This window comes from Pagrus pagrus, assembly GCF_965226575.1.
Source record: "Pagrus pagrus genome assembly, chromosome: 1".
Classification (NCBI taxonomy): Eukaryota; Metazoa; Chordata; class Actinopteri; order Spariformes; family Sparidae; genus Pagrus; species Pagrus pagrus.
Genome location: NC_140185.1, coordinates 37,280,207 through 37,308,163, shown reverse-complemented (window position 1 = coordinate 37,308,163; position 27,957 = coordinate 37,280,207). Strand labels below are relative to the sequence as shown.

The following is a 27,957-nucleotide window of genomic DNA, read 5'->3' as shown; positions in this document are numbered from 1 at the left end:
CTCACTGCGCTCACGCTTTTATACTTAATGGTACAAACATGCAGAGAATATGTGAGCAACGTGTCCTCGTGAGTCTCACACTTGAAAATTGGCTCATCACACTTCTTCTTTCTCCACCTTCCTCCATCCCTCGCTCTCCTCCGACAGACTGTGGTGTGAACGCTGGCGGAGTGCCGCTGTGTGGCAGCTTGTTACTTAATAAAAGTAAAAATATGAGCGCTGGCAGAGATCCATTTGCTTTGAATACATTTGAATAAATCACTTTGTCTTTTACTGAGTAATTTCTGACGCCTAATTTAAAGCTGACTTGAAGTGGACTTACAGTAAATTATGCATGTATGGTTTGAGGGACGTCAAAGGCAACACCGGCTCTGTTTTAATGGCTCTGAGCACACGGACAAAGTAAAGAACAGAGAGAGAAATAAATTTGATTCTTTTCATTCATATTCACGTCTTTCATGATATATTCTAGTTTCCCTGACTGCCGGTCTCTCCTTTCCCTCCTCCTCCTCTGCTCCCTCTCTAATGCTGTTGGAGCAGCAGCTGGCCCACAGCTGAAGTGAGGCATGCTGGGAATGTTCACACCCTAATCTGAGGGAGAAAGAAGATGACAGTGACAAGCGGCGAAGGAAGGAAGGAAGGATCATCATCACTGTACAGGACAAAACTCGCTGTATATCACAACATATGTTTCTATTGGATTAATGTTACAGATGCTTCAACATACAAGAAGCATTGTATTGTAGTAGTATTATAGTATAATATTTCCTTTCCAACATTAAAATACGCTACAAATACCTCAGTGTTGCACTCGAGTACAGCACTTGACTTAATGTAGTTTGCTACATTGCATTTTTATTGTTGGTGGGCGATCCGGCCAAAAAAATAACATCAGGATCTATTAAATCACAATCCTGATGCACAATCTGAACTGTGGTCTCAGTTCTGAAATAACCTCTCGACTGAAGGCAGACCTGAAAAATTCCATCAATTTCTCTATTAAATAAGATCTAATTAAATAAGTGACGGTGTACAGAAGTCACTGTACGATTTTCAATTCAACACCAAACGTAAAGGTCTGGGTCTCTTTGTATTTATTTCTAACTGACTCCAGCTATTAAAACACTATTTTTGTTGGTATTTTTGGTAAAAACAGGTATTTTTCAGCCATGTCGGTGCTTATAGCTAATGTTGTTGTTTACAAAACGTCACCCGAGTAGGAGTCACGAGAGGGAACTCGTCCAGTCTGCATCGCCATCTAGTTTGCTGCATCACTCTGGTTTGTTGAAGCCGTCCGGTGGATCTGCTGGTCACTCGTGAACACCTCCACCTTCACCACCACCTCAAATCCTCAGATTACCCACCCCTCGTGTATATAGTGTTCTATAATGTATATAAAGTATCAATAAGCATAAACCATTTTGTCGACATCCTGGATAATTATACTCACATTATAAACCTTGCAAACACGCTTTTGAAACACTAGTTTTGAGAGGAAGGGAGAGTGAAAGAAACTTAACCTGAGACAGATAGAGTGACAAAAGACAGATGGACAGACAGACGGACATGTAGCAGCAGAGGCTGCTGGTTATTTCTGAAGCGCTGTGTTGCTATGCAGAAGCACAAACAGTGTCTAAAAGCTCAGTCCATCATGGACACACAGCACGGCGACAACTCAGCAGTCGTCCATGTTGCAGAGAGAAACGATGGACAACACAGAAGAGGCCTGCTGTCCAAGAATCACGCTCACCTCCACGTGTACGCCACATATGAAATGTGTGAGCAGGAACTGTGTGTGTGTGTGTGTGTGTGTGTGTGTGTGTGTGTGAGGCGGGGCCCTTGTTGCTGTCAACCTTCTCCATCACCATTAAAATCAATAAAAACACCACAGGGTGCACATGGATCAGCAGAGACTCATTCATCCATTAATAAAACACAAATGCACTGAAACGCCATAATGTTCCTCAATCACTGCTGCTTAATCAATAATGTCGACAGGTCCATACTCATGAATATGTTGAATATATTCTATTAATCAGAAATGTCAGAAATCCCCTTCAAACACTGAAGTACGGCTGATCTGAGCTCCCTGGTTCTGTAACCTGACTGTTTACAACCTGCTCCTCCAGTGAAACTCAGTTTACTTCTGCTGGTTCTGCTGGTTCTGGAGGAAAGCGCCGGTGTTACAACAAACTGAGACACGTTCAGGGTAAAAACTTCCAATCTACCGTTTAAACCAACATGGACGAGAAGTTTCAAGGTGGTCTTTACGTGCTCGCGCGAAAATTTAGCTTGAGTTCAATATTTTCAACTCGCGCGAATGCTAGCTTGGCGCCATTTCCGCGTCACTCGCCCCGCCCCCTCTTCACTGACTTGTGCGTAAGCTAGTCGCGCAACAAATCGCGTCGCGTTTGGTCTCAAAATGGCGGACAGGGGCGGAATTTAAACGTTTTATTAAAGTTCACAGAAACGCTCCGCTCGGTACCACAACACCGCCGTGACTCGACTACTGACCTGCAACATGTTGATAGAGTCCAGCACATGAAGACGCACCTCACTTCGTCATCCAGAGGTGTGGCCGGAAGTTCCCACCTGAGACAACCCGGGGCGCAACTGCTCCCGTGACAAAGGTTCCACCTGGCTGCTGCTTACAGTTACTGACGTCACTGTCGTCTACAGTTTTATTTGATGGATAATATTAAACCCTCAAAATCAATCGGAGGAAATGACTTCCCTGCTGTTTCAATTAAATAAACAAAAACCTATTTCTTTTTCGGGGGACCACAGCTGCAACTAACAATCTTTTACATTATTGATTAATCCGCCAAATTTCACGATTAATTAGGCCTATTTAAATTGTTGGTCTATAAAATGTAAAAAAATGTTTTTAAAAAAGTGAAAGTGCTGATCACAGTTTCCCAGAGCCCAAGGTGATGTCTCCAAATCACTTCTTTTGTCCAACCAACAGTCCAAAACACAAACACTCTTCATTTACTGTCCTGAACAACAAGGACAAGCAGCACATCCTCACATTTAAGAAGCTGGAACCAGACAATGTTTGATATTTTCACTTGAAACTTGAATCTCAACATTTGATGTTGTTATCACCACAAATGCTTAAAACCTAATACTAGTAATAGTAATTATACTATTAGCCCTGACAGAATCAAACATTGTAGCAGAGCCCAGAGAGGAGCGAGAGGACTGAAATCAGCATCCTGTATCATGATGACAAACCTGTTAACAGTGAAAGCATTTACTCAGAAAACAGATGCTCTGTCACACAGAACTGAGAAGGTCTTATCTTGAGTTTGTTCATTGGATTTTGATATTAGCCTGATAGAAGAGAGCCCAGATGGTGCTGAAAGCACCAGAGCTGAGGTTTGATTCTGGCTAAATAAGACAAATAAATCAGGAAGAAGCCTCTTGTACCCTGTCAGATGACTCAGTACAGTCCTTGCAGATTCAGTGTGAGCTCAGGCATGTGTGACTCTGACTGCCTGTGTGACTATGTGTTATAAAAGCTCTTCCAGGAAACGGCACCGCGGCCTTGTGGCGAAGAGATTCTCTGAACTGACCTCGACTCTTACGATCCAAACAAAAGCGCTGACTGCGGCCGCAGCGGCTCTCTGCGATGTCAGAATGTAAAAATCAAACTGAACAGAAAATAAGCTCCACATGTTTCAAAAATTAACTTAATAGTCGGATCGAAGGGGAAACGAGCTGAGTTGCAAAAAAAACCTCCGATAATTGATGTTTTCTGTTCTCGCTGGTTGGATCAATGTGTCCCTCTGACCCAAACCACAGCTCCACTCTTTTATTATAAATCAGCATTTGACTTTTTCAAGTCTCCAAGTCTCCATGATAATTACACAGTGTGGATTCTCAGATGGGACTGAATAATGAGAAAGTTCTGGCAGAGCTCGATTTGGGCTCATACTCACTCTCCAGGTTTCCAGCCAGCAGGTAGAGCCAGGTGAGCAGGACGATGGCCGTGAGAGACGCCACCAGCAGCTTTAGGCGCCCGCGACACAGCAGGTTCATGATGGGATGGCGGCGCTGAGGGCTCTGAGGGTCGGGGAGGGGGAGGGTCAGGGGTCGGGGAGAGGAGGGGGAGGGGTTCAGGTAGGGCTCAGTCCCTCGTCAGGTCGCTGCAGCATCCTTTCATCTGGAGAGACGAACAGAAGAAGACAGACGGTTGTTCAGAACAGTGAAACCAGTCGTGACATATGTACAGTACATACAGGATGACAAGGAAAACAAGCAGAACACGGACATCAGAAGTCAGTGTAGTGTTGTTGGCATGCAAAAGATCTACTTGTTTTTAACAAGCACAAGTTTGTATATTTCATTCAGTCATCCCAACTGTTTGTGCAGTGATTCAACCGATCAGCGTTCTGTAGTTGACTCGTGACCAACGTGTCAACCAGTAATTCTGATGAGTCTCGGCAGCTTCAGCAGACGTGATTTCTCTGATGAAGCGAAAAAGATGAAGCTTTTGCAGCCGTTTTTTTCTGGCACCAACACTGGCTGTTTCTTTTAAGAAGACCTGCACACATCTTTGTGTGTTTTTGTGGCTATTTTTGACAGGAAGTCAGACGATCTTCATCCGTGATCGTGGCGAACCAAACAGATATTTCGACCCAAACCATCATGTTTTTCTAACCTTAACCAAGATGCAGAAACACAGCGTTGTGATGAGAGAAATAGAAAATTCAACCTCAACAGACGTAAAGTTGAAACAAAGTTCAGTTTGAACGTATCTGTGGTTCTGCAAACACAAACCTAGCTGACATTTATTCTGACGACTGGGTTTCTCCTGGTGGTTCAAATCAAACAGTTCTTTCAGTTTGCATCACTCGTCTCTTTTATTTAGTTTTCCTTTTCCCGCCCAGAGATGGTGTCTGATCTATCGTCCATGATGTACAGTGTAATGATGCACAGACGCAGTTTAAAGACATCGCTTCAGCTTCAGGCTGCGATGAGATCAAATGATCCTCAATAGCTTCAGTCTAATGAGGCTCAACTGAACTGAACAGGAGAATCAATAAGTGTCACATTTGCAACATGTAAACATGGAGAATGTGAATCCAGAACAAGCTGTAGCAGCTTTGTAAAGCGTCCGCGTGTCAGTCGGCCTCTGTCTCGGCTCGCCTCCCTCTGTGTGCTGAGCCTGATTAGAGCCGCAGGTCTGCCTTTGTTTTACAATGTGATTCATTAATCCCACTTTAATTAGACAGAAGCCTGAAGGAAACATGACCGGCAGGAACACAGCGGAGTGAGTTTACAGCAGCAACAAGGAAACTGAGAGCTGAATCCACCGAGTCAACAAGTTTCATTTGGTTTCTGTCGGCGTGTTGGACGAGCATGCTTCGTTCTGAGACTACGGCAGCTGAGGAGGAACAAAACTGACAAATGTTCAAGATTAATGATGAATCCATCGAACCGTGGCGTTAAATACAAAATATGAAAAATGTCCTGCTGACTCTTGCCCCTCATAAATTTCAGGACCATCCAACGACCAGTAGATTCATCAATTTGTTGTCAACTATTAAATTAATGGCAAAGGATTTTGATAAATCAGTCGACCATTAAGTCAGATATTTGAAAAAAAATCAGAATTGTTTGATTTCAGCTGTTGTGAATATTTTCTGGTTTCATTCCTCCTCTATGACAAGAACATGACTATCTTTGGGTTGTGTGCAAAACAAAACATCTGAAAATGATAGACAGATTAAACAATGATGAAAATAATAACAGTTGCAGCTCCAAAATAAAAAGGTGTGTATAAACTTTTCAGGAACATTTCATTCAGTCGGCCGTTGCCTGGACAGAATCCAAGAAAATCCAGCGAGAGACGTCTGAGACATTCATCTGAGTTTATTTCCAGACAAATCTCCTGATCCACTAAAACCCAAAAAAACCCTTTTTATTCATTATAATTTATTACTGGAAATTTTATCCGTCATGTCGAATATGCTTGCAAACTTTTGTGTGTTCAGCTGACCTGCTTTGCACCGACTGAACAACTTCTGAGAAAGTGAAATTAATTAACGTGAAATGAACAAACTGAACTCTGCTTCACCTTCAGTCAGAAACAATCAACTTCTCCTGTTATCCATTTTTCTTTGGTAGTAGATTTAGAAAAGTTTCAATGCAATGACAAAGAAAAGACTCAAAGGACAAATATCACATCGTATCCACATGATTTATGTGTTTTTCTGTTTCAATACGAAGTCACAACCCTGTGAGACGAAACAAAACACTTTTCACTGGCTGGCCTCGTCTGTATGAGAGACACTTCCCGACCTTTAGATGAAGAGCAGTTTGGAGGACACAGTGAAGAGAAAGAGTCCAAACACAGTCGGCCTTCAGAGATTTAATAAAAACATCCTCAATAAAACAGTCCAGAGATGAAGGACACAGATGTGAAGCTTCTGTCAGCAGGAACATCTCCGCTCGTTTAGTTCTCCGGCTTCAAAAAGAGGAATTCAACAAAAAGAAAAATCACTTTTTCTGGTTTTTCGAGGAACAAACAACTTTCTAAGGTGTCAGTCAGCTGCAGGAGAAACGTGAGCGTAGCGCTGAATAATGATCCACGGTGCTGTGTTTACTCTGAGGACAGGGTCCTGGTCCATCCGTCTCTGTCAGGACGTTCTGCCATCGAGGCTCTTTTCTCTCCTCAGCAGCTGAATCAGCTTCATGTTCAAACACAAAACACGGCGCTGTCCGACACGCAGGCTTCCTCTGCAGCACCTGAAGGTCACCTCACACCGCCTCTCAAGAAACAACTCAGGAAAAAACGTCTATCTCAGATCCTCGTCCACTGAGAGCTTCACCGTCATCATCTGTGACGTTTCACTGACTTCAGTTGCTCTGACGTCGGCTGGATATTCATGGTCCTCAAAGGATGGACCCGAGTGTGTTTGGTGACTCCCTGGTCTCCATTTAATGTCACCAGCAGAACAAAATGTCCACTTGCACAGAAAAAATATTAAAATCTACTGACAAGACTGATGCAAAATGTGACTATAAAGAGAGAAATCATTTGGAAAACTTCAGTCTTTATCTCCTCACCCCCACGCTGATGGAAAGTCAGGTGAAAATATGATGTTTCATGTCCAGATCTTCATTATGTGAATATATCTTTAAGTCGAGGGTGAAATAACCACAGATCAGACCTCAAAGATTCTTCAAATGCGTTAAAGAGTTTATCTTCTTGGTCTAAAGTTGATCCTGTGTGGTTTTCTGGCCGGAAGAAAACGACAGATTGATCATCTGTAACAGCTTTATAAAACTAAACTTTTAGTTAACGGCAACAATACAAGGTCGTGAAAACACTGTGATTAGCTGCTGTAAATCAGAGCAAAGTGTGTGCAGAGCTCCACTCCACCGACACTGCCAGAGGTTTTAACTTTCCAAGTACATAGAGATGATTTATGAGTTAATTAGTGAGGTTGATGTATGCGCTGTACGTCGTTAAGAGCAATGAAAGGTGCTGAGATGGGAGGAAAAGTGAGGAAAAGAAGAGACGGAAAGAACGAAGAGAAAGTACGAAGAGACGTGAGGAGGAGGAGGAGGAGAGAAGGTGGAAGGGAAGTGTCTGCAAAGAGGAAGAGAGAAATGTAAGAGACGAGGTTGAAAGGAGGAAAATAGAAAAGATGGTGGCAGACCAGAGGAGATAAGGAACAACACAGAAGCTGAAGGAGAATAGAGGAAGATTTAGTTTAAAGAAAAGAGAGGAAACAGCAGCAGAGAGCAGAGAAAAGAGTCAGTAAATAAGATCCAGGCTGAGTTGTGGGATGCGGAGGTGTATTGGCCTTTCAGCCTCCAACACTCATAAACCCAGCGAGGATATAAAAGTGAGGGACAGTGCCACTAAAGAGGAGTTTAATAGGCAGCTTTTGTTGATTCTGCAAGAGCTGCACAAAACGCTTACACTCCTGGACTCTAATTGTAGCCGTAAAAACAAAAGACTCGCCAGCCGGCGATACGAGGGGGAGGCGTTGGAGGACTGCAACCGGTCGTCTAATCAGAGCTGAGAACAGCGCCGGAGGGACGGCAGAGGCTGCGTGGGCGGCACCGGGGTGGACATACAGAGAATAACTTGGTCTAATGGCTGTAAATTAAAGGATAACACAGAGAGTGGACGCTCTGAACGTTCCTCTGAAGCAGTTAAACTGTGACTCGTTTACTTTCATTCAGTCGCAAACTTAATCAAAGCTAAAGTTTCTGAGGTCAAAGTGAAGGCGGCTCGGAAATCAATGGAGATGTAGAGAAATATTAACTGCAGGATGGAGTTTAATGATGATCACTACCATCAGTGGAGCTGCGGTTCAAACCACCAACTACACAAAATGTAGGATGACCCGTAGCCTGCAGCGTACGAACAATGCAGCTACGCATCGGACCGGTCCACCTGCTGTTCTGTGTCCCACAATGAAAATCACTGGAATGGTCACACAGCCAACAAGAGAACGATTTTTACTATTAACATATTTCATGACTCAATTCACTTAAAAAAAAAAAAATATGATATTGAATATTGGCAAAAAACAAAAGTGGAGGCTCAAATGCAGAAGCAGCTGTTGGGGTCGCTGATGAGCATGAAATGAGTGGTGACCACAGACAGAGGCAGGACGCTGCATCAGAGACAGAGTAGTTTTTTAAATCAACTCATGTTATCAGCAGACACACACACACACACACACACACACACACACACACACACACACACACACAGCAGGGTGCCCTGGCAGCTCAGTCAGTCGAGCGTGGCCGGGTATAGAGGCCGTCTCCCTGCTGGATGTGACCCGTGGCCCCGTGCTGCATGTCATCCCCCGTCTCCCTCATCTCTTAAAGCCGTCCTATAAATCCAAGAAAGGCCAAAACACTACACATATACACATATACACATACACACATACACACATATACACATATACACATATACACCAGTGATCTGACAAACTCTGAATCTCTGCCCTGATAGTTGGCCAGGCCGATAATCAGCCTATCCCTACCCACAACTGTAATTTGTATTTTCATACTGCTGTTATTCTTTCTTTACATGACATTTTTGATGTATTTTAATGAATATGACCAAACAAACGTCGGCATTAGGACGAACAAAAATACCATGAGTCAGCAAGTTTAATAAAAAAAGGCATCCAGCTCGACTGAAACAAGACGGATGACTCTACGCTGCCAAAGCAACAGAAATAACGAGCTCCACCTCACGTTATATTTTGCAGTGAGTTGTGAAAAATCTCCAGGAGATCTGGTTCCCTTCAATCATCAGAGACCGTCGCCAGATCGGACCGGGCATTCTGCAAAATCAGTCGCTATATCTACATACTACTATGAAAGCTGTATGTTTGTTCACAGACACAGCACCCGCCTATCATCATCTGCTGCTCTGCCACCGTCCACTGGTCTCTCACTGCACTCCTGTAACACTGTTGGACTCATTACCAACAGTTTGCATTCTTCTTCCTCATCAAACACCTGGAGACTACATTACCCACAATGCAACTCGGCCACTGAGGGACATCACTGGAGGCAGTTTATCAGATTACATGCAGCTTCCTCTGGAGCCGCAGAAGACTTCACACCGTTACACTTTAACACGACGCTCGTCAGACAGTGAGCATCATCGTCTTCTTGTGTTTCCTTGTGAATCGTCCGGTTTCATCAGTAACACCAGTGTTAACACTCCGTCACTTCTTTTTGCAGACTTACTAAAATGTCTGTGAAAGTAGACGGAGTCGTCTCAAAGCGAGGTCGGCCCAGAGCGGTACTGAAGAGAACCGCAGAGGGAACCTCCTAATCAACAGATAACTTCTCTGATTCCTGAGGTCGGACCTGCAGGGAGTCTCTCTGCACGGGGGGGCCTGTGAGTCAGGGCAGCCGCGGGGGGAACGTACAGTATGATAATGCAATTAAGAGCTGAGAGCAGAGTCCTTTGGTCCGGCGGCCGCGTCTCCATTCAGACTGAAGGGCTTTTTAGCACCAAGCTAATCACACAGGAGATAGTCCTGATTAAGGGAATAATCAGCAGGCGCTTCCTGCATTAGAGGAGGCCGGAGATAAGAGTGGAGACGGGTAATCAACTCCACTCTCTCTGTTGACCTCAGTGACCCCCCCCCCCCACACACACACACACACACACTTCTTCCTCCTCTCACATGTCTACACAAGTACACTTGGGATTGAATTAAGCCAGTGTGTTTACTCGTCGTCCACAATAAGACAATTCAGCTGTGAACAAACTGTCCTCATACGTACGGCACGCCGCCACCGCCGCCGCCGCCGTCACACGCTGTGTTTATATACTGTAATCTAATTATCCCTCCCAGCTTCTGATCATTTAAATGAAGCTGTTTTCATGCCCAGCAGGAGAGCGTCAGAGTAGTTTAGTTCTGTTTTTAATGCTGTTTGTTCCACACACTCACCGAGCACACTACACCTTCCTCCATGCACGACGTGTCGGCCGTCTGAAAAACACTTGCACTGATGGAAAAGCGGTCTGCAGGAACACGTCTTCCTGCTCACACATTTAGGATTTAATTGACCCTTTCGTTTCAGATCCAGTCTATTTAATATTACTGTTGCTACATACGTTTACCCTCGGACAATTCAAGATGATGACCTCCAGGCACTTCACCTGTTTGCAGTTGTTTTCACTTTTGAAATGTTTCAATTCTGCATATTTGTGTTTGGAAATGAGGGAAACCTTTTTCAAGGCTTAAATAAAGGTTTCAGTGAATGAATAAATCTGTCAATATACAGTTTACAGATAACCAGTGGCAGATTTATAATGTTTCTGAAACAACAGCTAACGTTAGCCTAACTTTAGCATCCAGAACTGGACCCTGAACAGCAGAGGCGACGTCGCGGTCCTGGCCAGAGCTTCTTTCTAATGTTGTCTGTAAGCCCACAAAATTATGTAATTAGCTAAAGTCAATGATATGAAAATGATAAAAAACACTAACACTACTACAGATGTTTCTCTAGGTGCTTAGCCAGTTAGCATGGCGTGCTAACGTGTGTAGCCTAGAGCAGAAGTAGTTTAATCCGTTGTTTGTAGTTTTGCTCTTGTGTTTGTTTTAAGAAAAGCTGAATGTTAGCATGCTAACAAGCTAAACCCAGATGCGTGAGCGTGGTAAACGTTACACCTTCCAGCATTGCCATTGAGAGCATGTTAGCATGCTGATGTTAGCCTTTAGCTCAAAGCCCCAACTACGAACACAAGACAAGTGAACTCCTGTGTGTGTTTTTTGTGCATACAAAAACCCCACAGAAGAGTTCATATTCATAAACAACAAACATCTAAAACTGTCTGAAACTACATTTACAGCAACATCCTGCGGCTTCATCAGCCCATCCATCACGGTGAAGTGAGCCTCATTAAAAACCAACTGTAAGTACTGAGAACAGTTGTGTTGGACTCACAACAGACTTACTTTGCCAATATTATACACTAATAAAATCCCCATCCACTCACAAAACAAACCATTAAACAATCAGCACAATTAACGGACGGATAAATCAACACTGACTCACTCAGTTTGCCCTGAAACCGTCTGAAATTTCACCAACAGACTAAATCCACACAGAAACCTGATGACTGTTAAATGTTTTACCATTACAGACGCATTAATTCTCCATGGAGAAGCACGACTGCTGTGTTGATATCGACAACTATTAAACTTTGATCATGATTCAACATCATCGTGAGGACCGAGGCGAAGGTCTGTCGGGAAATCAGGAGGTGAAACAGCAACTACAGCGAGAGAGAAAGCCGTCTCCTATAACGATGTCTACGCACTCAACTTCAGGATCCGTCTCTTCTCTCATCACTTTATCTTCAGAATCACAAACCTGCTGCTCTGCTCACCAACGTCACCTTCAGGATTTCTGTGTACCAGCGGTGTCAAAACTCAGTGCCAGCATGTGAGAAACTGCCTGGTGCAGCTCTCAGAAAGTTGGCTGTTCTCCTCCTCTGCCCTCCAGCGTTGCCGTTTATCATGTTTCAGCATCTTCTCGTCCTATTTTTCCCTCCTCACCCTCGGCTTCATGACTCTGCTCTCATCAAAAACCTGCTGCTGCTCGTCTCTACCCGACCGACATCAGAATCAGAGCTCTGCAGCAGCTTTTCGGAGAAATTAACTCGACTTCAGCCTGTAAAACACACACCTCTTCTGGAAAACACTCATAAACACATGATGATAAAACTCAAGTACTTAAGAGGAGAGGGGTTGATGAGCAGATGCAGGAATACTCCAAACACAGACTGCTTCATGAAGGTGGGAATCAAAGGCGGTGAAACAGGAAGCGTTTGGTTGAGTAGCGGGGTTAAGCAAGGTGACCCCGTGTACATCCGTTTGTTTGCAGACGACCTGGTGTTGTTAAGCAGTCTTGAAAAGACTCTGCTGAAGGTGAACTCGCGCCATCTGTTCTCAGCTGGGATTAACAGCCCTGAATACGAAACAAACAACTGCAAACACTGAAGGTTGGATGACGCCACCATCCACCTGATTGGAGTGGAGAGTATCTGTGATGTATCTGGGGATCCTGAAGATCACGAGGGCCAGACTGACATAAATCCAAAAAGCTTGAGACACTCAGGACGTCTGTCCCTAATTTTAACGATTTATCAATTCACTTCTGTGCTTTTATGTTGCACATTAGTGCAGACGGAAAGATGCACAAACAAAAATCACTGACAAATATCTAAACTATCCACCAGCCATCGAACCTGAAGCATTTACAGGTCTAATAACGCCACAAAATGGGTGCAGGTGGTGTCTGATGACAAGCTAACATGTTAGCCTGTGGATATTACTGCAGCTGCAGTCTGATTGAACTCTTAGTGCCTGTTTTTTGTTATCTGAATATTATAGTCTCTAGATAAAGTACAATACTTCTTGATTTCATGTTCTCAGCTTTATGTAGCCATCAGCTTCAGATGCAGGAACGATACTGAAGCATTTATATCAGATATCAGCACATTCTGTTACTCTGACTCGTCGAATATCCCAAAAAAACACTCAGGTTCGACATATTTAGAGGTGACGAGTCTGATATACTGAGACAACACATCTCTTGAACGACTGCATCAATCACATTAATCAAATTTAATTAAAGTATCACACAGCGAAGGAGAAGGAGTTTTAAAAGTGTCTCCGCAGCTCTTCTTCTATCTGAAGTGAGTCCGTCTGAGGCGCAGAACATACATATTTCATCAAACAGACTCCCAGGTCAAATATTACTTATCATTCACTCTCACCGTCTGACATTTCTCAACATTTCCTGTCCTCAGTCTTTTGTTCTGACAGGAATGAGAAACAAGTCGGCTGTGAGCTCCGTTCTCCTGCTCTGATTTTAATTTGATTTCTTTTTGGTCACAGAGGCGCTCGACTTAATCTGCTGTACCGTCGGCGTGTTGGCCTGCTCGCTGAGGTCGCCTGTATTTCTTTGTGATTTATCAGAGTAAGCTGAGGTGGGATTAGTGGGTTTGTGACCAGGGACGACCTTTTCATTTCATTTCCCTGCAGTCCCACAGACGCTGGCTGGAAATCACAATGAAACACTGATCTCTCTCTCTCTCTCTCTCTCTCTCTCTCGTTCTCTGTTTGTCTTGTCGCTCGCCCACAGATGAACTGGAGCACATGTCTCATTCTGTTCACAACAAAGGTTTGGTAATGTTATCACCTTGTGTGTGTGTGTGTGTGTGTGTGTGTGTCTGTTGTAGTGAACTACCACAGAAGCAGTTTGGAGTAAGTTGTTTCTATCACCCATTTTCCCACTGGTTAAAAATCCCACTTAAACCCACTAACATCGGGCTTTTGTGTGCAATGGGAATGTTTACACTGCATTTACACCTGGGTCAGTTGACTCTGCAGTGGACACGGGTTTGACCCGGTGAACGGGCTAAAGTCTGACGTATGTCCTGTCGCACAAAGTGATGACGCGTTATCAACATCCGGTGGTGGCGCGTAAATAAGACCGCCGTAGTAAAATGTACAAACTGGTTCGTCACTGGCCTCCACGCTGCCGACTGCTCGCTCGTGCTTATTTACAGTGACGAAGGCTGACTGTGGCATCGTCTCACGTCACCTGTGTCAGGGCCAAAAATCAGCACTTGAACACATCGCAAAGACCACAACCGTGAAAAGTGGCAGCGGTGAAGAGGCAGAGTTAAAGAGTAAAAATAAGGATGTACACAGTCAATGGGTGCGAAACCCTTGAAACGTTCCCTCCTTTTTCTCTTCTCATGCAGTGATCTGCTCAGTTGAAAAGCCAATCAGAGCAATTTCTCTGACCAACAGCCTCGGCCTCAAACTCTACATGCTCAATCGACCAATAAGGTGCCGACAAGGGGCCAACTAGCGGCAGCAGTGCAGGAAACACCACGACGACGAGGGCCACAGGCGCTCACAGAAGTCGGTGGCATTGACACCAGCGTGCAGTTCAGATCAAAACGAGGGCTGAGTTCAAAGATGGGTGTGGTGACAGAGTAGTCACGGGTCGACTTCTGAACTCATGTGATACTACATGGTCTGTAATTATTATTTTACTTACAGATTGTTGTTTAACTGGTACTTCAACTGCAGCTGACGTAATATTTAGTTTTTTTTATGTCTCGTATCGTTTGTGATATGAGAAAATACATTCAGTCACTTTGAGCAGAAAACTTGAATATCAGTAGGCGTAGCTCACCATGGTAACAACCGATGAGTGGCAGCATTCCTAATATTGATCAAGTGCTGCAGTCTTAACATTCAGCTCGAATGCAGCGAAAATGCAAGAAAGAGGCGACTGTTGGTGCCGAGGATTTATTAAATAACTGTTCTCTTGTTTGTTCCCTGCAGTCATATTCTGGAAGATGCCTGTTTAAGCCACACCTGCCTTTGAACCCTCACCTCCTTTCATTTGTGTTGCTCAAAGCAGAGAGAAATAACATCTGAAAAACTCATCTGGGTTTAAATGATTCTTCCTACAAGAGAAATGTTTGCAGACGAGACCTGTGGACTATCAGGAGTCAAGAGGACGATATGAGACCCCAAAATGTGGACAAATTAAACCCAAACTATCTGTCTTGGATATAAACCAGGGTCTAACAGCATGTCTGCCTGTTAGACATCACAACACGCATCAAGACAAACCTCCTCCTCCTGCAGGAGCAGAAAACGCCTCGTAACAACATCTCAGAGGTAAAGCAGATAAATTATAGTCAGCGGTCGCCAGGGAGATGAGAGACAACGCTTTGATGAATCAACAGAAAGAAACCTGACGAGAGGAGAAGCTCAGAGATCAACAGTCTGACTGCGCGCGCGCACACACACACACACACACACACACACACACACACACACACACCCGCACACACACACACACACACACACACACACACACACATACACCCGCACACACACACAGTAACACATGCAAACACTGACCCAGTAACCACAGCAGGGACCTTTGCCCGTCGTCCTACCTGGATATATTTCCTGCGCTCCTTCGGCGTGATCTTAACATGTGGTCACAAGTTCAGCTGCACAGAGCGAGCCAGGCGCTCTTCCTCGTCATGCCCTCCTCCTCCTCCTCCTCCTCCTCCTCCTCCTCCTAATCCTCCTCTTTCAGCTCTCCAGCTCCGACAATAAACTCCACAGTCTTTTCTCTCTCAGCAGACTTTTGTCCCAATTCTTCAACCTCTGTCGCTGCTTCATGCCCTCTTTTCCTTCCTTCTGCCGCTCTCCTCCCACTGCTCCTCCTCCTCCTCCTCCTCCTCGCCGTGCACAAACACACCATAAATCGCCTCCACCTCGGTGGGAGCGGCTCTGATTTCAGCCCCCTCTCCTTCCTCTCCTTCCTCTCAGGGCTTTTACTGAAACGAGTTCAGCTCCGTCAGACAGATGGGAGGAGAGAGGTGGAAAGAGGAGGAATAACGGGGAGAAAGGAGCGGTGTCATCTTACATACTGTCAGGGATAATAGAGAGGAGCTTTGTGGGTGTTTTAGCTGTGGAATGCAAAAAGTCTTTGAGGCCAACACAAAAAAAAGAGAAAGAGAAGCGTTTGGGTTTGTCTTCCTCGGTGTGTGCGGGAGGGACGGACGCAGCATTGTTCACGGTCGATCAATGAACCAGCACCTGCAACCGGTCAACAATCACAGGGAAGAAGTCCAGTTCTAGATCCAGAACAAGACGAGGCATGCCACTGTGCAGACTGAGCATCAGACTGAACTGATGCCTGGTTTCACCTCACTCATTCGTTTTTATCCAAAGCAGTTATTATGTTTCCACCCTGCAGCTGCTGACACAGACGCCGATTCTTCTTCTTCATTTGTAATACGCAGCTTGAGATATTTCACACAGTCATGCTTTACAGTACTTGAGAACATGGTTTCAAATTATTCTGTTATGTTCTCCATCACATTTTAAGACTAAAAAAGCAGAAATCAAAGCTTGGCGAACTCAACCAGCCCAACAGCCGTCATCACAAACCAGACGTGCACAGACACAAACACAAACTAACTACAGCAGATTACAGTGAAGACAGAACCACAGAAATAGGTTGTCAGGGTCTAAAAATAACTTTTCTTTCTAACCAGATTAACTCAAATCTCTCTCTCTGGAATAATTCTAGTCTTGAACTGACTGAGCCAAAGATTATAATCTTCCTGGAGACCAGCTGAAGACTGACAGGAGTTACAGACACTGCTCCTGACCATCCTCCACCTGTAGGGGCAAGTCCCAGAGCTAACTGGAAGCTAAAAACACTGGCACAGCTGACCGGAGACACAGCAGTGCTGGCTCAGGCCTGTGAGGCCGACCAATCAGAGCAGACTGGGCTTTTCTGTAGGAGGGCCTTAAGGAGAGGGAAACACGAGTGGACAGTATGAGATAATTAAAGCATGTGTAATAAAAATATGAACCTGAATATTAGCACGTCTTGGATCTTGTCAGTGAAGACCGATGAGTATCAAACGAGCCCCTGATAGGACCTGTTCACCAATCAGATCAGTTTCTGAGTCCGATTCAGAGGAAACACAGTGGAGATGATTTTCCAGCTACAGAGTTACAATCTGATGTTGTGTTTTCTTGGCTTTGTGCTCATAAAGTTGTTTATTTCATCTCTTAACGTTGCCCAGGACACCACGGTCAAACAGTAACAGAGACCCATTTAAACGACTGTAAGCTCCTGGTTTAATTTATAACCCGTCCAGGAAACTGCCTTTGATGTGAGATTGCTCTCACTTCTCGATCCGCTGCAGACGCTGTTAAACAAACTCACGGAGCGCCTGCAGAGTCCAGGTTTATTTGCCAAACATGATTCATGGGGAGTGAATCCGTCCTGGCTCATCCTCTGTGTTTCAGGCGCCTGGAGGCATGAAGGTAAGTTCCCTTAATAACAAAAGCATCACGAGTGTGCGAGCGCTCTGTAATTACTGAGCACACAGACCTCCAGTGTTGGCGGCGCTGGGTCGAGAACGAGTCGGTGCACGCTGCATGCCTGAGCGACTGAAGCTGCGCCGGTAGATGCTTCATTAAGGACGGGGATCAGTGGAGTGGATCAGCAGGGAGGCTGGAAACCGACTGCAGCTCTTATCTCTTCTCAGGAAACAACTCACACTCTATCTGTAGCTTTGGGGGAAACTCTACACCGCACATGAGCAGTGCCAGGAACGTCTGTAATCACCTCCTGCAACGTAAACTGTGTGCAGAGCTCAGAAGCTTCCTCCTGGAGCCGCACTTTATCTGGAGGTTATTCCAGGTTACCTTCAGCAGGTACGACAGACGTGCAGACAGGACAGATTAAAAGAAACACCATCATTTTTTAAGAGTCTTAAGTTTGTCTTCGTGCCGACAGAGCAGCTTCAGTGCTCCTCAGCATTACGTCACCGAGTCTCTGAACTCTTCTGGAGGGATGAAAACCTTCCTACTAGAACATATTCCCTCATTTGATGTTCTGATGACGGTAGTGACGAGCTAACACGTCAGTCCAGTCTCTGTGACTCCTGAAGCTCCTCAAGGTCACTTAAATCTTTTCCACGCTGCTGCATGCTACAGACAATTACTGCACAATTAAAGACACAAATAAGATCTGAATCAGTTCAGCAGGCGAGCTGTGGAGTTTGTAGTTCAGCAGCTGGAGCTTGAAAAAAGACGGCCGTGTTGGTTTAACAAGGATGAGACATCAACACTTAGTCCATCAACAACAACACGTCCCGCGAGTCTTAACATCCAACTGCATGCGGCTCCCGTGAGGCTCCGGCAGAGACTCTGAGGTTAACAAAGAAATCTCTCCATCTTTGATATCCAAGACAGAGATGAGACCGCGGCGCTGCACTGTGAAGTAATATTTCTCCTCCGAGATAAAAACAGGTTTTAACAAACAGCGGTCGCAGGGTCAACGACTCGTCTCGCAATTTACTCCAAGAACAACAACATGTGTTTTATTGGCTGCAACTTGTTCTGCTGTGAGGGGATCAGGTGACCGTCCTCCAGACGACCTGACAACTTAACACCAACACTTCCCTCCTTGTTATGGGGTCAGAGGTCAGGTTTACGGGCCCACAGGGGGGTGTTACTGCAGACTGGTAGCACATAAACAAGAGACGGAGGCTCCACTTTCCCTGCTGAACATAGAAAGAGTGGTGGAGGTGGTGGTGTTGGGTGTGAGGGGAGTGAGTGGACAGTAGAGGGCAGGGGTGAGGAGTCTGGTTTCCCCCTCGCACCTGCTGCACTTCCCTCCTCCTCTTCTTGACTTCCAGGGAAGTTTGAACTCTGTCTTATCTCCTCGATACGACACTCCCTTCTGCTAAAAATGAAGCATCCAGCTTCAGTTTCAGCAGAGAGACTTCAGGACAGCAGACACTGAGATGTAATTACATTCGATGTATGTTAACCATCACAGCTACATGACAGCTCATCTTAACATCTGTCAGGCTGCCAGTATCCAATAGCTTCCGAGACACATTTCTGGATGTTGTGTCGTCCGACCGTCTTTACCTTTCTAAAACAAATGATCAGACCTGAGAAAGGAGCCACGGTTTGACTTCTCTCTCAGATCACAACTCATGCTGACCTTCAACGGAAAACCAAATCACAATCCTCAAATAGAACCGGACACTGACGACCAACAACAGCCCGCGAATCAGTCGTCACAAAGAAAATCTTATCAGTGATTATCCATTAAGACGGCACTGCCATGATCAACAGGGAGTGATGGTGAAAAAAACTATAAAAAAAAAAAACGCTGTGAAAAAAAGCAGAACTTTCCTTTTAAGGACAACAACAGCTGAGCTACTTTAAATTCAGTGCGCAGAGGATCAGTGTTGGACGGCGCTGCAGAGGATCTCTCTCCATCTCTTTCAGTGTAAACATGTGCTGCCCTCTGGCTCTGCACTGCCCACCCACACCGACTGTATAAATAATATGACAATAGAGTTTACACACAGATACACACACACACACACACACACACACACACAAGAGCTCTTCTGTCTGTTTCTCTGAGCTCCGGCTGCCTACACACTGCAGATTCACACACACACACACACACACACACAGAGCGGGTCAGAGGTTCTGCTGAGAATCTATTAAAAGCAGTGAGCTGTTGTGTGTTCACCTCCAGTTTCTGAGCAGAACTGCAGGTTTATAATGTTTCTATCTATCGATGGAGCAAACGTACTGAAATAGATCCGTGGGCTGTTTTACACAGGTCGGCTGATCGATACAGATGACTCAGCGATCGCTCGGCCAGTTGTTGAGATTGTTGCCTTTAAAAAACTCACTTAGTTTCAAAAAGTAAATCTCTCTCCTCCCTCAGGAACTCAAAGCATTTCTATCAATGTTACTGCAACATATGGGAGGTTGTCCGTGACCTCTCAGCTCTTTTACACCGAATCTAATGAAATGTGACCTTTCTGTAGGATTCAGACACAAGAACTGTGTTTATATTTACTCAGTTACTTTCTGGTAGAAAGCAGTGTGGGATGCATCCACATACTTTCATTTTTATGCTCCAATTTTGCAGCATTGTTTTTAAAAATGTACTGATTTGCTGGATGGATGGATGGATGGATAATCCAGAGCTCACACGAGGTCGGCATAACGCAGCATAACGAGGGTGATTATCATAAAACCACAACAGATACGGTCCCAGACGCACCAAACCGCTGTGTCAAACACGTCCTCCTACATGAACAACTGAATAGGTCTTTGTTGTACTGCACAGTTTGGTCCAGTTTAGGAAAACATTGTGGGTTAAAATGACATCAGTCATGTTATTATGTGACATCACTTTATCATGTTAGTCAGTTAAAATAAACCACAGACCACAGACAGCTCTTAAACCTCTGACTACTTCGCTTGACTTCCGTCTTTGCTGCTGAAATAATTATAACGGCCACCAGAGGTCGAAGAAACATTAACATGGTTGTAATAAGCTGCTTTCACAGTTGAACTCTACGATTGTTTTTCTGATGAGGACTCCTCACGTCGCCTGTGTCTCCGCCAAAACTGGAAGACTCAGGACGGCGTCTGCTTTAGTAAGAGTGGTATGTTTAAATCATGGATACTATGATGATGACAGACAGAAGAGACTTTATATGTTTCTTTTCTCGTGCACTGATTCGCTCAGCTGAACAGCCAATCAGAGGGATTTCTCTGCAGGCGGTTCAACATGCCGACTGATGCCAACAGTGCCGACACGCCGCAAAAACTCAGGCCAAAGATCCTCATTCATGAGCTGCACATCTGTGAACACCCTGCAGCCTCAGATGTCCTTTGTTATATTCATTTGTAAGACTGCAGAGACATTAGCATTAGCATTAGCATTAGGCTGATATTGAAGAGGGAAACCTGAGTTATAACAACTCCCAGCGTGGTTAGTTAACACGGTCAGAGAGAGAATCAAGGCGGTTTGTGATTTGTGGACTGACCCTATAAGATCTGTGTTTCTGAGAAGATCTCGGCTGGAAACAGGAGTTAAAAAACTTGTAGCATGGAGCAGCGTGACCCGGAGGCGACGCTCCATCATGTGGTGGAGCTGCAGCTGAAACTCAGCAGAGACCGAACCAGAGCCTGCAGGCTACATAACTACCAGCTGCTCTTTCCCTGACCCCGACTCAGATAACATGCTGCATCTGAGGCTGCAGGGTCGCTCTGTCTGCCTCCGTCAGCCCACACACCGACTTCATGTGGACGCTGACGTCTCTCATTACACACGGGTCCACAAGTCCAGAACTTTTTCATGATTTTCTGACTAAACCAGAGCAAACTCAGTATGAGAAATGTTATATTCCTCCAGCACTTTGTTGATGTTGTTCTGAAGGCTGAACAATGAAGCTGGTTCTGTTTCAGTCCAGACAGAGGTCAAGTATTGAGTTGACTCTCTCTCATGAACTCAAAAGATCGTGATGCAGAAATCATGAAAAAACAGAAAAGACGAGTAAAATCTTCACGTCTTTGCAAAAACTGCTGCTGGATTTAAAATTAAAGAGGTTTCGGATCAGAACTGTGTCACTGAGGGGAACCAAAAGAAAAATAATAGGTCTCTGACACAGAATCACACCATGATGCCTGAAAAACCCAAACACACACACACACACTTCCTGTGCAGCACCGACCCGACCAGCAGGAGCAGGTCCGGCACAGCAGGCTGAACCTCACAGCTCACATTTCATATTTGAGTCAGGACCGACTTCACCAGAACCACTGACACCTCCTCTGATCTCCTGCTCAGGAGGCATGACAGAACTTCCTGCTCACAGTGAAACACCTGAGACGAAGGAGACAGCTTTATCTTTTCTACTTCGTCCTCTTTTCAGCTGGTAAACAAACAGAACTGGATCACAGTAAACATCTGGTGAGGAGACAGACAGATGTGACCCGTTCAGTACCGTCCTCCTGCTCTCTGTGATCACCAGGACGAGAACGTCCACCAGTAGCTGTTCTCATTAACGCGTGTTTCTGTGGCAGTTTTCAGAAACTAGAAGAAGGATTTCAGGATTTCATCACAGTTCAGCAGCTGCACTGTGATCGAGGCAGTCAGAGGCAGCGTGTTTGTCTTCTTGACTTTCAGCTGAAACTCTGAAAACACCAACAGTGTTTCAAGATTTACACTTTTGGAAAAGCTACATTTTTGTGGTAAAAACCGACCCAACCACCAGAATAAATGTTGTCAATGTATGTTCCTGCAAACCATGGAGACACTGTATGTGGAGACACGTGCATATGGTCGGGTTAGGTTTAGGCACAGAAAGCAGTTAGTTAGAGCTAGAGAAAGTCTACAAGTGTTTAAATGTCGTCTCAAACTGCCGTCACTGGCTGCAGCCTTGTCGTCCAGCTGTGAGTCCGACCTCATACCCTCGTCCCACGGACACGAAAGTAAGATATACATGTAATCTGAACATGACATCAATGTGGTACGTCCCTGGTTTTTTACTTTGAAATGAACGTAGACGTACTCTCAAAAACCACACGTGTTAAGTTCAGCTGACAGCGCCCTCTAGTGACCTGGAGGAGCTGAGGAAGAAGTGACATTATAGCTCCATGAAATCAGACAGAAGATCTGTGTTTGCTTCCTGTTTTCTTTTAACTCTGTTTAACTAAGTCTTTGTGCCTAAACGTAACCAAACGTTAACCCAAGCTGTGAAGATCAGGGGATGGTCCTGTTTCTGTTACGCTGGTCTTGAGCTGCTCTCCTGCTGATGCCGGCTGTCTGGAGGACAACTACAAACATATTTTGTCACTTTCTCTGTTCACAGACTTGCAGAGCTCACAGAGGGCTTTGTGCCTGGATGGGGTTTTATCTTGGGAAAGTAAAAACAGCTTTTGTTGAGATTAAATAAAAAATTCCCTCTGTAAATGTTTTGAGCTGAAAACTCAAAGAGGAATCAGGCTGCTGAAGCTAAATATTGTTCCCTGTCTGACTGTGAACACCTCACACTTCTTATCTTTTCCTCTCTGCATCTGGAAACTAGAACCAGAATCTGGTTTTTGTTTTTGTGCGTTCGTTTTCCAAACGTTGAACAGCTGAGCCGCATCAATTAAGCGTCGCTGTTTGGCTGAAAATCAGATCCAGTTAGCAGCTTTTTGGATATATGTGGAAATAAACTGTGGCCAACTCTGTTATCATGTCGCTCATTATGAGTCTGACGGCCAGGTGTGCTGGACTCGGCCCAAGACAACCGGAGCAGAGCAGAACTGAACGGCTGCCCGGAAGATAGAAATCTACGTCAGGCTGCAGGACAGGCTTTGGAAAACAATAAATGTCATATATAAATATATAAATGTATGATTTGTATATTTTAACAACTGAAGCATTGAAACTGGAAAACAGGAACAAACTCTTATCTTGAAATCTCTGTTGGCTTCATGATCTGTCTGATGAGGTTTGAGGTTTGCACCTGTTATTCTGCGGCGCTGTTGACCCCGTTTGATTCATCTCAGATCTAAAAATAAAACTTTACTGGTCATCCTCAGATCTGGACTGAAGGTGAACACCATAAAAATAATCTCAATGTTCAAGTTCTGTTTTGGAAATCAGACAAACTCATTTTCATAACTGACGTCTCCTCCAACCGCTCGGTTTCATAAAGACTGTGCATTGTTTTGTTTGTACTCTTTAGTCCTTTCGTTTTAACCCTTTTTATCATATCATGATTCTCTTTCATCGTTTCTTCCATGTGAGGCGCGTCGTTTAATCAGTGTGAATACATGAATAAATAATCGGGTTGAATACGAGGAAAAGTGGCAGTCGGGACTCAGAAATGTGCTAAAAAAGTGAAGTCAAGCTGACATTGTGTCTCGCTGCCTGACACATTAACACATAAACAGACTGGATTTCATCTCAGCATTATTCAGAGAGTGTGTGTGTGTGTGTGTGTGTGTGTGTGTGTGTGTGTGTGTGTGTGTGTGTGTGTGTGTGTGTGTGTGTGCGCTGCACTTTGATGCTGTGAGACCTCGTCAGGCTTCTGTTAATGTGGTGAGTCACATGCTGCTATTTCTGTCCACATTAATGCTGCGGTGCTCTCAGGCTGGTCTGAGGTCAGCGCAGGGTAAACACCTTTCATCAGGTCACTCCCTGTGATCCGGCTGACAGGTGACGTCCAGCACTCACAGACGAGCTGGGAGAAAACGTCTAGTGATGTATAGATCTGCAGGACTGATTGTAACTTACCCTTCATCTTTAATCTGATTTTAATGCCTGAATGATTTTTTGTTTGTTTGATAGACAACTGCTACATCACTTCACTGGAGGTCACCAACAGACAGAGACAGTTTTCTAACTCGAGAAGTCGAGAGAGGAAAATATGGTAATGTTATTTTTGATCAATGGCATCATCAGACCGTATCAAACACACAAGTGATGAAGAAGACAAAGACGAAGGAGGAGAAGACAAAGATGAAGGAGGAGAAGACAAAGATGAAGGGGGAGGAGGAGGAGAAGAAGAAGAATACGAAGAGGACGAAGAAGAACAAGAAGAAGATGACGAAGACAAAGAAGACGACGAAGGACAAGAAGAAGACAAAGAAGACAAAGACAAAGGAGGAGAAGGTGAAGAAGAATACCAAGAAGACCAAGAAGACCAAGAAGAAGGAGAAGAAAAAGACGAAGAAGAAGAGGTAGAAGAAGAAGAATCAATGTGGTCGTCCAACATAATACGGGCTTTGCTAAATATCTTACTGGCGATGTTCTTGTGGGGCGACAGGGTCGGTTTTACATTTCGTCTCCTTCCAACAACACACTGATCTCTAAGAACACATCGTCACCATGGAGGACGTAGCTGCTCAAACTTAACTGAACTGTAACTATTGAAGAGCCATCAGACTGTTTTCAGTATGGAGACTCTGATACTTCAGGTCTCGTCTCGTGTGAGGAGACGAGCACCAGATCTGACTGTATCTGTCACCGAGTCAGAAGATGTTCTCCTTCTTCCTTCCAGGATTGTTTACACTGTGTTCATCCCATCTTAAACCTATTTTAACACCAATTATACGACAGCAGAGAGGCTGTGAAATCGAATTTCACCCCTCGTACCCTCTCGGCTGCCGATCTACAGAAATCCCGTCTCGTCCCGGTGACTCACAAAGTGCTGAGAGGAAGCTGCCGTGTGCTCGAACAGCTTCAGGATCTGATGTTGAGATTGTGGCGATTCCTCGGCTTGAAACGTCACGTACAGAGGGCGAGCGAGGTATGGAAAGAGAGAGAGAGAGAGCGAGAGGAGGTGGAGCTAAATGATTAACTATAGACGTGAGTTCATTTCCCCTGCGGAGCCCCGGCTCCATTTCTTCCCATCCACCAACAGAGATTCATCTCCCTGACAGCGAGAGGTGTGTGTGTGTGTGTGCGTGTGTGTGTGTGTGTGTGTGTGTGTGTGTGTGTGTGTGTGTGTGTGTGTGTGTTGATAGTAGATACAGTGACATCCATTAATAAAAGCTTTTCACTGTACGCATCGCATGTTGTCTCCCTCAATCTTCGTTCATCACTTCCCCTCCGTCCATCTTCTCCCTCATTTCTCCAGCAGTCACAACAAATGTAGTCGATGGCTTCACAGGGCGGCCTCATCATTTACTCGCTATGACGAAGAGGACAGCGAGGCACTATGGGGAGGAGGGTGGAGGCGGCGGTGTTGTTGTTGTTCGGAGCTCAAGGCGCTGCTGGCAACCTCGAAGGAATCTTTTTTCTTTCAGATGATTTCGATCAGATATGAGAAGGTTTTATTGTTGTTCAGAGTTAATTAGTGCGATCAGTCCGACAATCAGGATTTAAACGAATACAATCTTATTTGGAAGTGAACAAAAGTGATACTGAGGCTGTTTTATCCATTATCGTATTTTTGATTCATCTGTAATCATGAAACGCAGGAAACGTCCTCTCTATTGTTAGAGATCGTTCTTGATATGATTCTCTTTAAATCAAAAAACATAATATTGAGAGCATTCATTCTGTTTGCAGGGGAAAGCCTTCTGTGTTACCGCCTCACCATGTTGTACACTTGATGATGTCATTATGTGACACTGCGTGCGGTGCATGATGTCGTGACAACACGTTAAAGAGGAGCAGGTGGACAGAAATGGTTTATTATAGATGAAATTATCTGAACATGGTACGCAGGTTAATTAAGTTATGGAGTGTTTAGACATTTAGAAATCTTTTGGATCAACATGTTTTGTGTTTTTATTCAGAAAAAGTGATTTAATTCTTTAAATGACAACATATTTATATTATTTTTGTATTTTTTTCATGGTTTATTGACATTATTAACATAATCTTGAAGGGTAGGTTGTACTTCTGTCCATCCAAAAAAAAAAAAATCTAATAATAAACTGACACACAAACTGACAAACAGGCGACTTAATGAAAGTCTTGTCACAGCTCCTCTCCAGCCTCCTCGGCTCGTCACAGATCTTAAGTTTCTTCTGAAGAAAGACCTTTTATTGTTTCTTTATGATCTCTTCAAAAGAAAATTTAAATGTCAAACAAAGTAAACAAGATGTTCCCGGTGGACTTGAAGTAACTCTTTTCATAACTGGTTTTCACTTTACACGACAGCTGAATTTGTTTCGATCTTTCTACATAAAAAACAAAAAATAGGTTTCAATCAGATCCTCCCTCCACAGATCACACAACGTCGAAACCTGCTGTCACTTTCAAATTCATTAAGCTTTAATACACTGACCTTTCTATGAGGTCAAATATTTATGCTCATGTGTTCAGACCCTCATGCGGGGCTTCATGTCACCTCTGACCCTGACGGACCCCCTCAGGACAGAGACCTGGGAACACCAGCTCATTAAAACCACGAAGCCTCCGGCCTCCCGGACCCTACCAGCACATCACATGGCCTCTAATGTTTGTCATCCATCCAATCAGAGGCAGGATGTGGAGGAGGGGGTCAGAGGTCAGGGGATTAGGAGTGGGAGAACGAGGCATTGTGGGTGCGTGCCCTGTGGTTGAGCCAGGTCACTTCGGTCTGGAAACTGTGGCGAGGGAGAACACAACTGTGTGTGTGTGTGTGTGTGTGTGTGTGTGTGACTGGCTGTCACCTTGTAAAAGCTCATTACAAGTCTTACAGGTCATCTGCAGCCGCGAGCTCATCAATCAGTCAGAGGTGTCGCATTTCTGCACACAGCAGGTTCAGACACACACACACACACACACACACACACACACACAGGTCTACTACAGGGTCTGATTTAACTATCTAAAGCTCAACTAATCAATATATTTTATATTGCCAATGAATAAAATTACTACATGTGATCTGAAGGTGTAGGAACAGTCTCTCTCCATCGAGGTGACGGATCAGAAAATGCTCGTATGAATCACTTTTGTACCAACATGAGTCATTCTGGACGATACTGATACACAACACATTTACAGTTTAGACACGAGACGCGTCTCTATGAGACAGTGAGACGGACACAACGACGACAGCCACAGCATCAGGGAGGACATGGGTCAGTATGGTGTTGTTATGGACTCTACTGCCTCTGATTGGCTCGCGTCTAAGCTGTGACGCTGATGCATCTGATTGTGAGCTGCAGTTTCCCCGGTAAACACACCGACCTCTCCAGCTGTGGCCCAGTGGCAGCAGCCAGCTGGACGGTCCACCCGTCAGTCCACTCTGATTCGCCAGTGACACTCTGGTAGCGAAGAGCTAAATACTCTTGTATTGTAAAATAAATACTCTTCCTCCCTGCAGTATTATCGAAGAACAACCGCTAACAACATTATAAACATGTTTTATTTCCAAAACATTCTTCAAAATAAAAGTCTCCGTTACTTAGTCATTTAAAAGCTTTTATCATGAGGCTGCTAAATGTTGGTTTTCAGCGGCAGTTACTTAACGACTCCTGAAACAGTCAAACAGCAGATATCTGAGTGAGTAAACAGGGACGCAGGAGAGAAACTAGACTTCAGACAACAGAGATTCAGTCA

The 27,957-nt window shown here is 44.6% G+C and overlaps 1 protein-coding gene and 1 long non-coding RNA gene across 3 annotated transcripts in view; both read right to left on the bottom strand.

Moving 5' to 3' along the window:
* The window catches only part of large2 (LARGE xylosyl- and glucuronyltransferase 2), a 79,829-nt gene that overhangs the window by 18,288 nt on the left and 33,584 nt on the right, over positions 1–27,957 (bottom strand). The window contains exons 1-2 of one of the 2 annotated variants that reach the window (XM_084363095.1): positions 15,503–15,596; positions 3,945–4,168 (exon numbers count right to left, since the gene is read on the bottom strand). In XM_084363095.1, coding sequence (XP_084219221.1) covers positions 3,945–4,044 — 100 coding nt within the window. In that variant the 5' untranslated portion in view covers positions 4,045–4,168; positions 15,503–15,596. Of the gene's footprint in view, positions 1–3,944; positions 4,169–15,502; positions 15,597–27,957 lie in introns of those variants that run through there. The other variant, XM_084363094.1, reaches the window with a different exon arrangement.
* On the bottom strand, positions 105–2,486 carry LOC311263195. The gene is made up of 3 exons (XR_014623328.1): positions 2,229–2,486; positions 323–385; positions 105–194 (listed from the first exon to the last, which is right to left on the bottom strand). It is a non-coding gene; the product is annotated as an uncharacterized lncRNA (long non-coding RNA).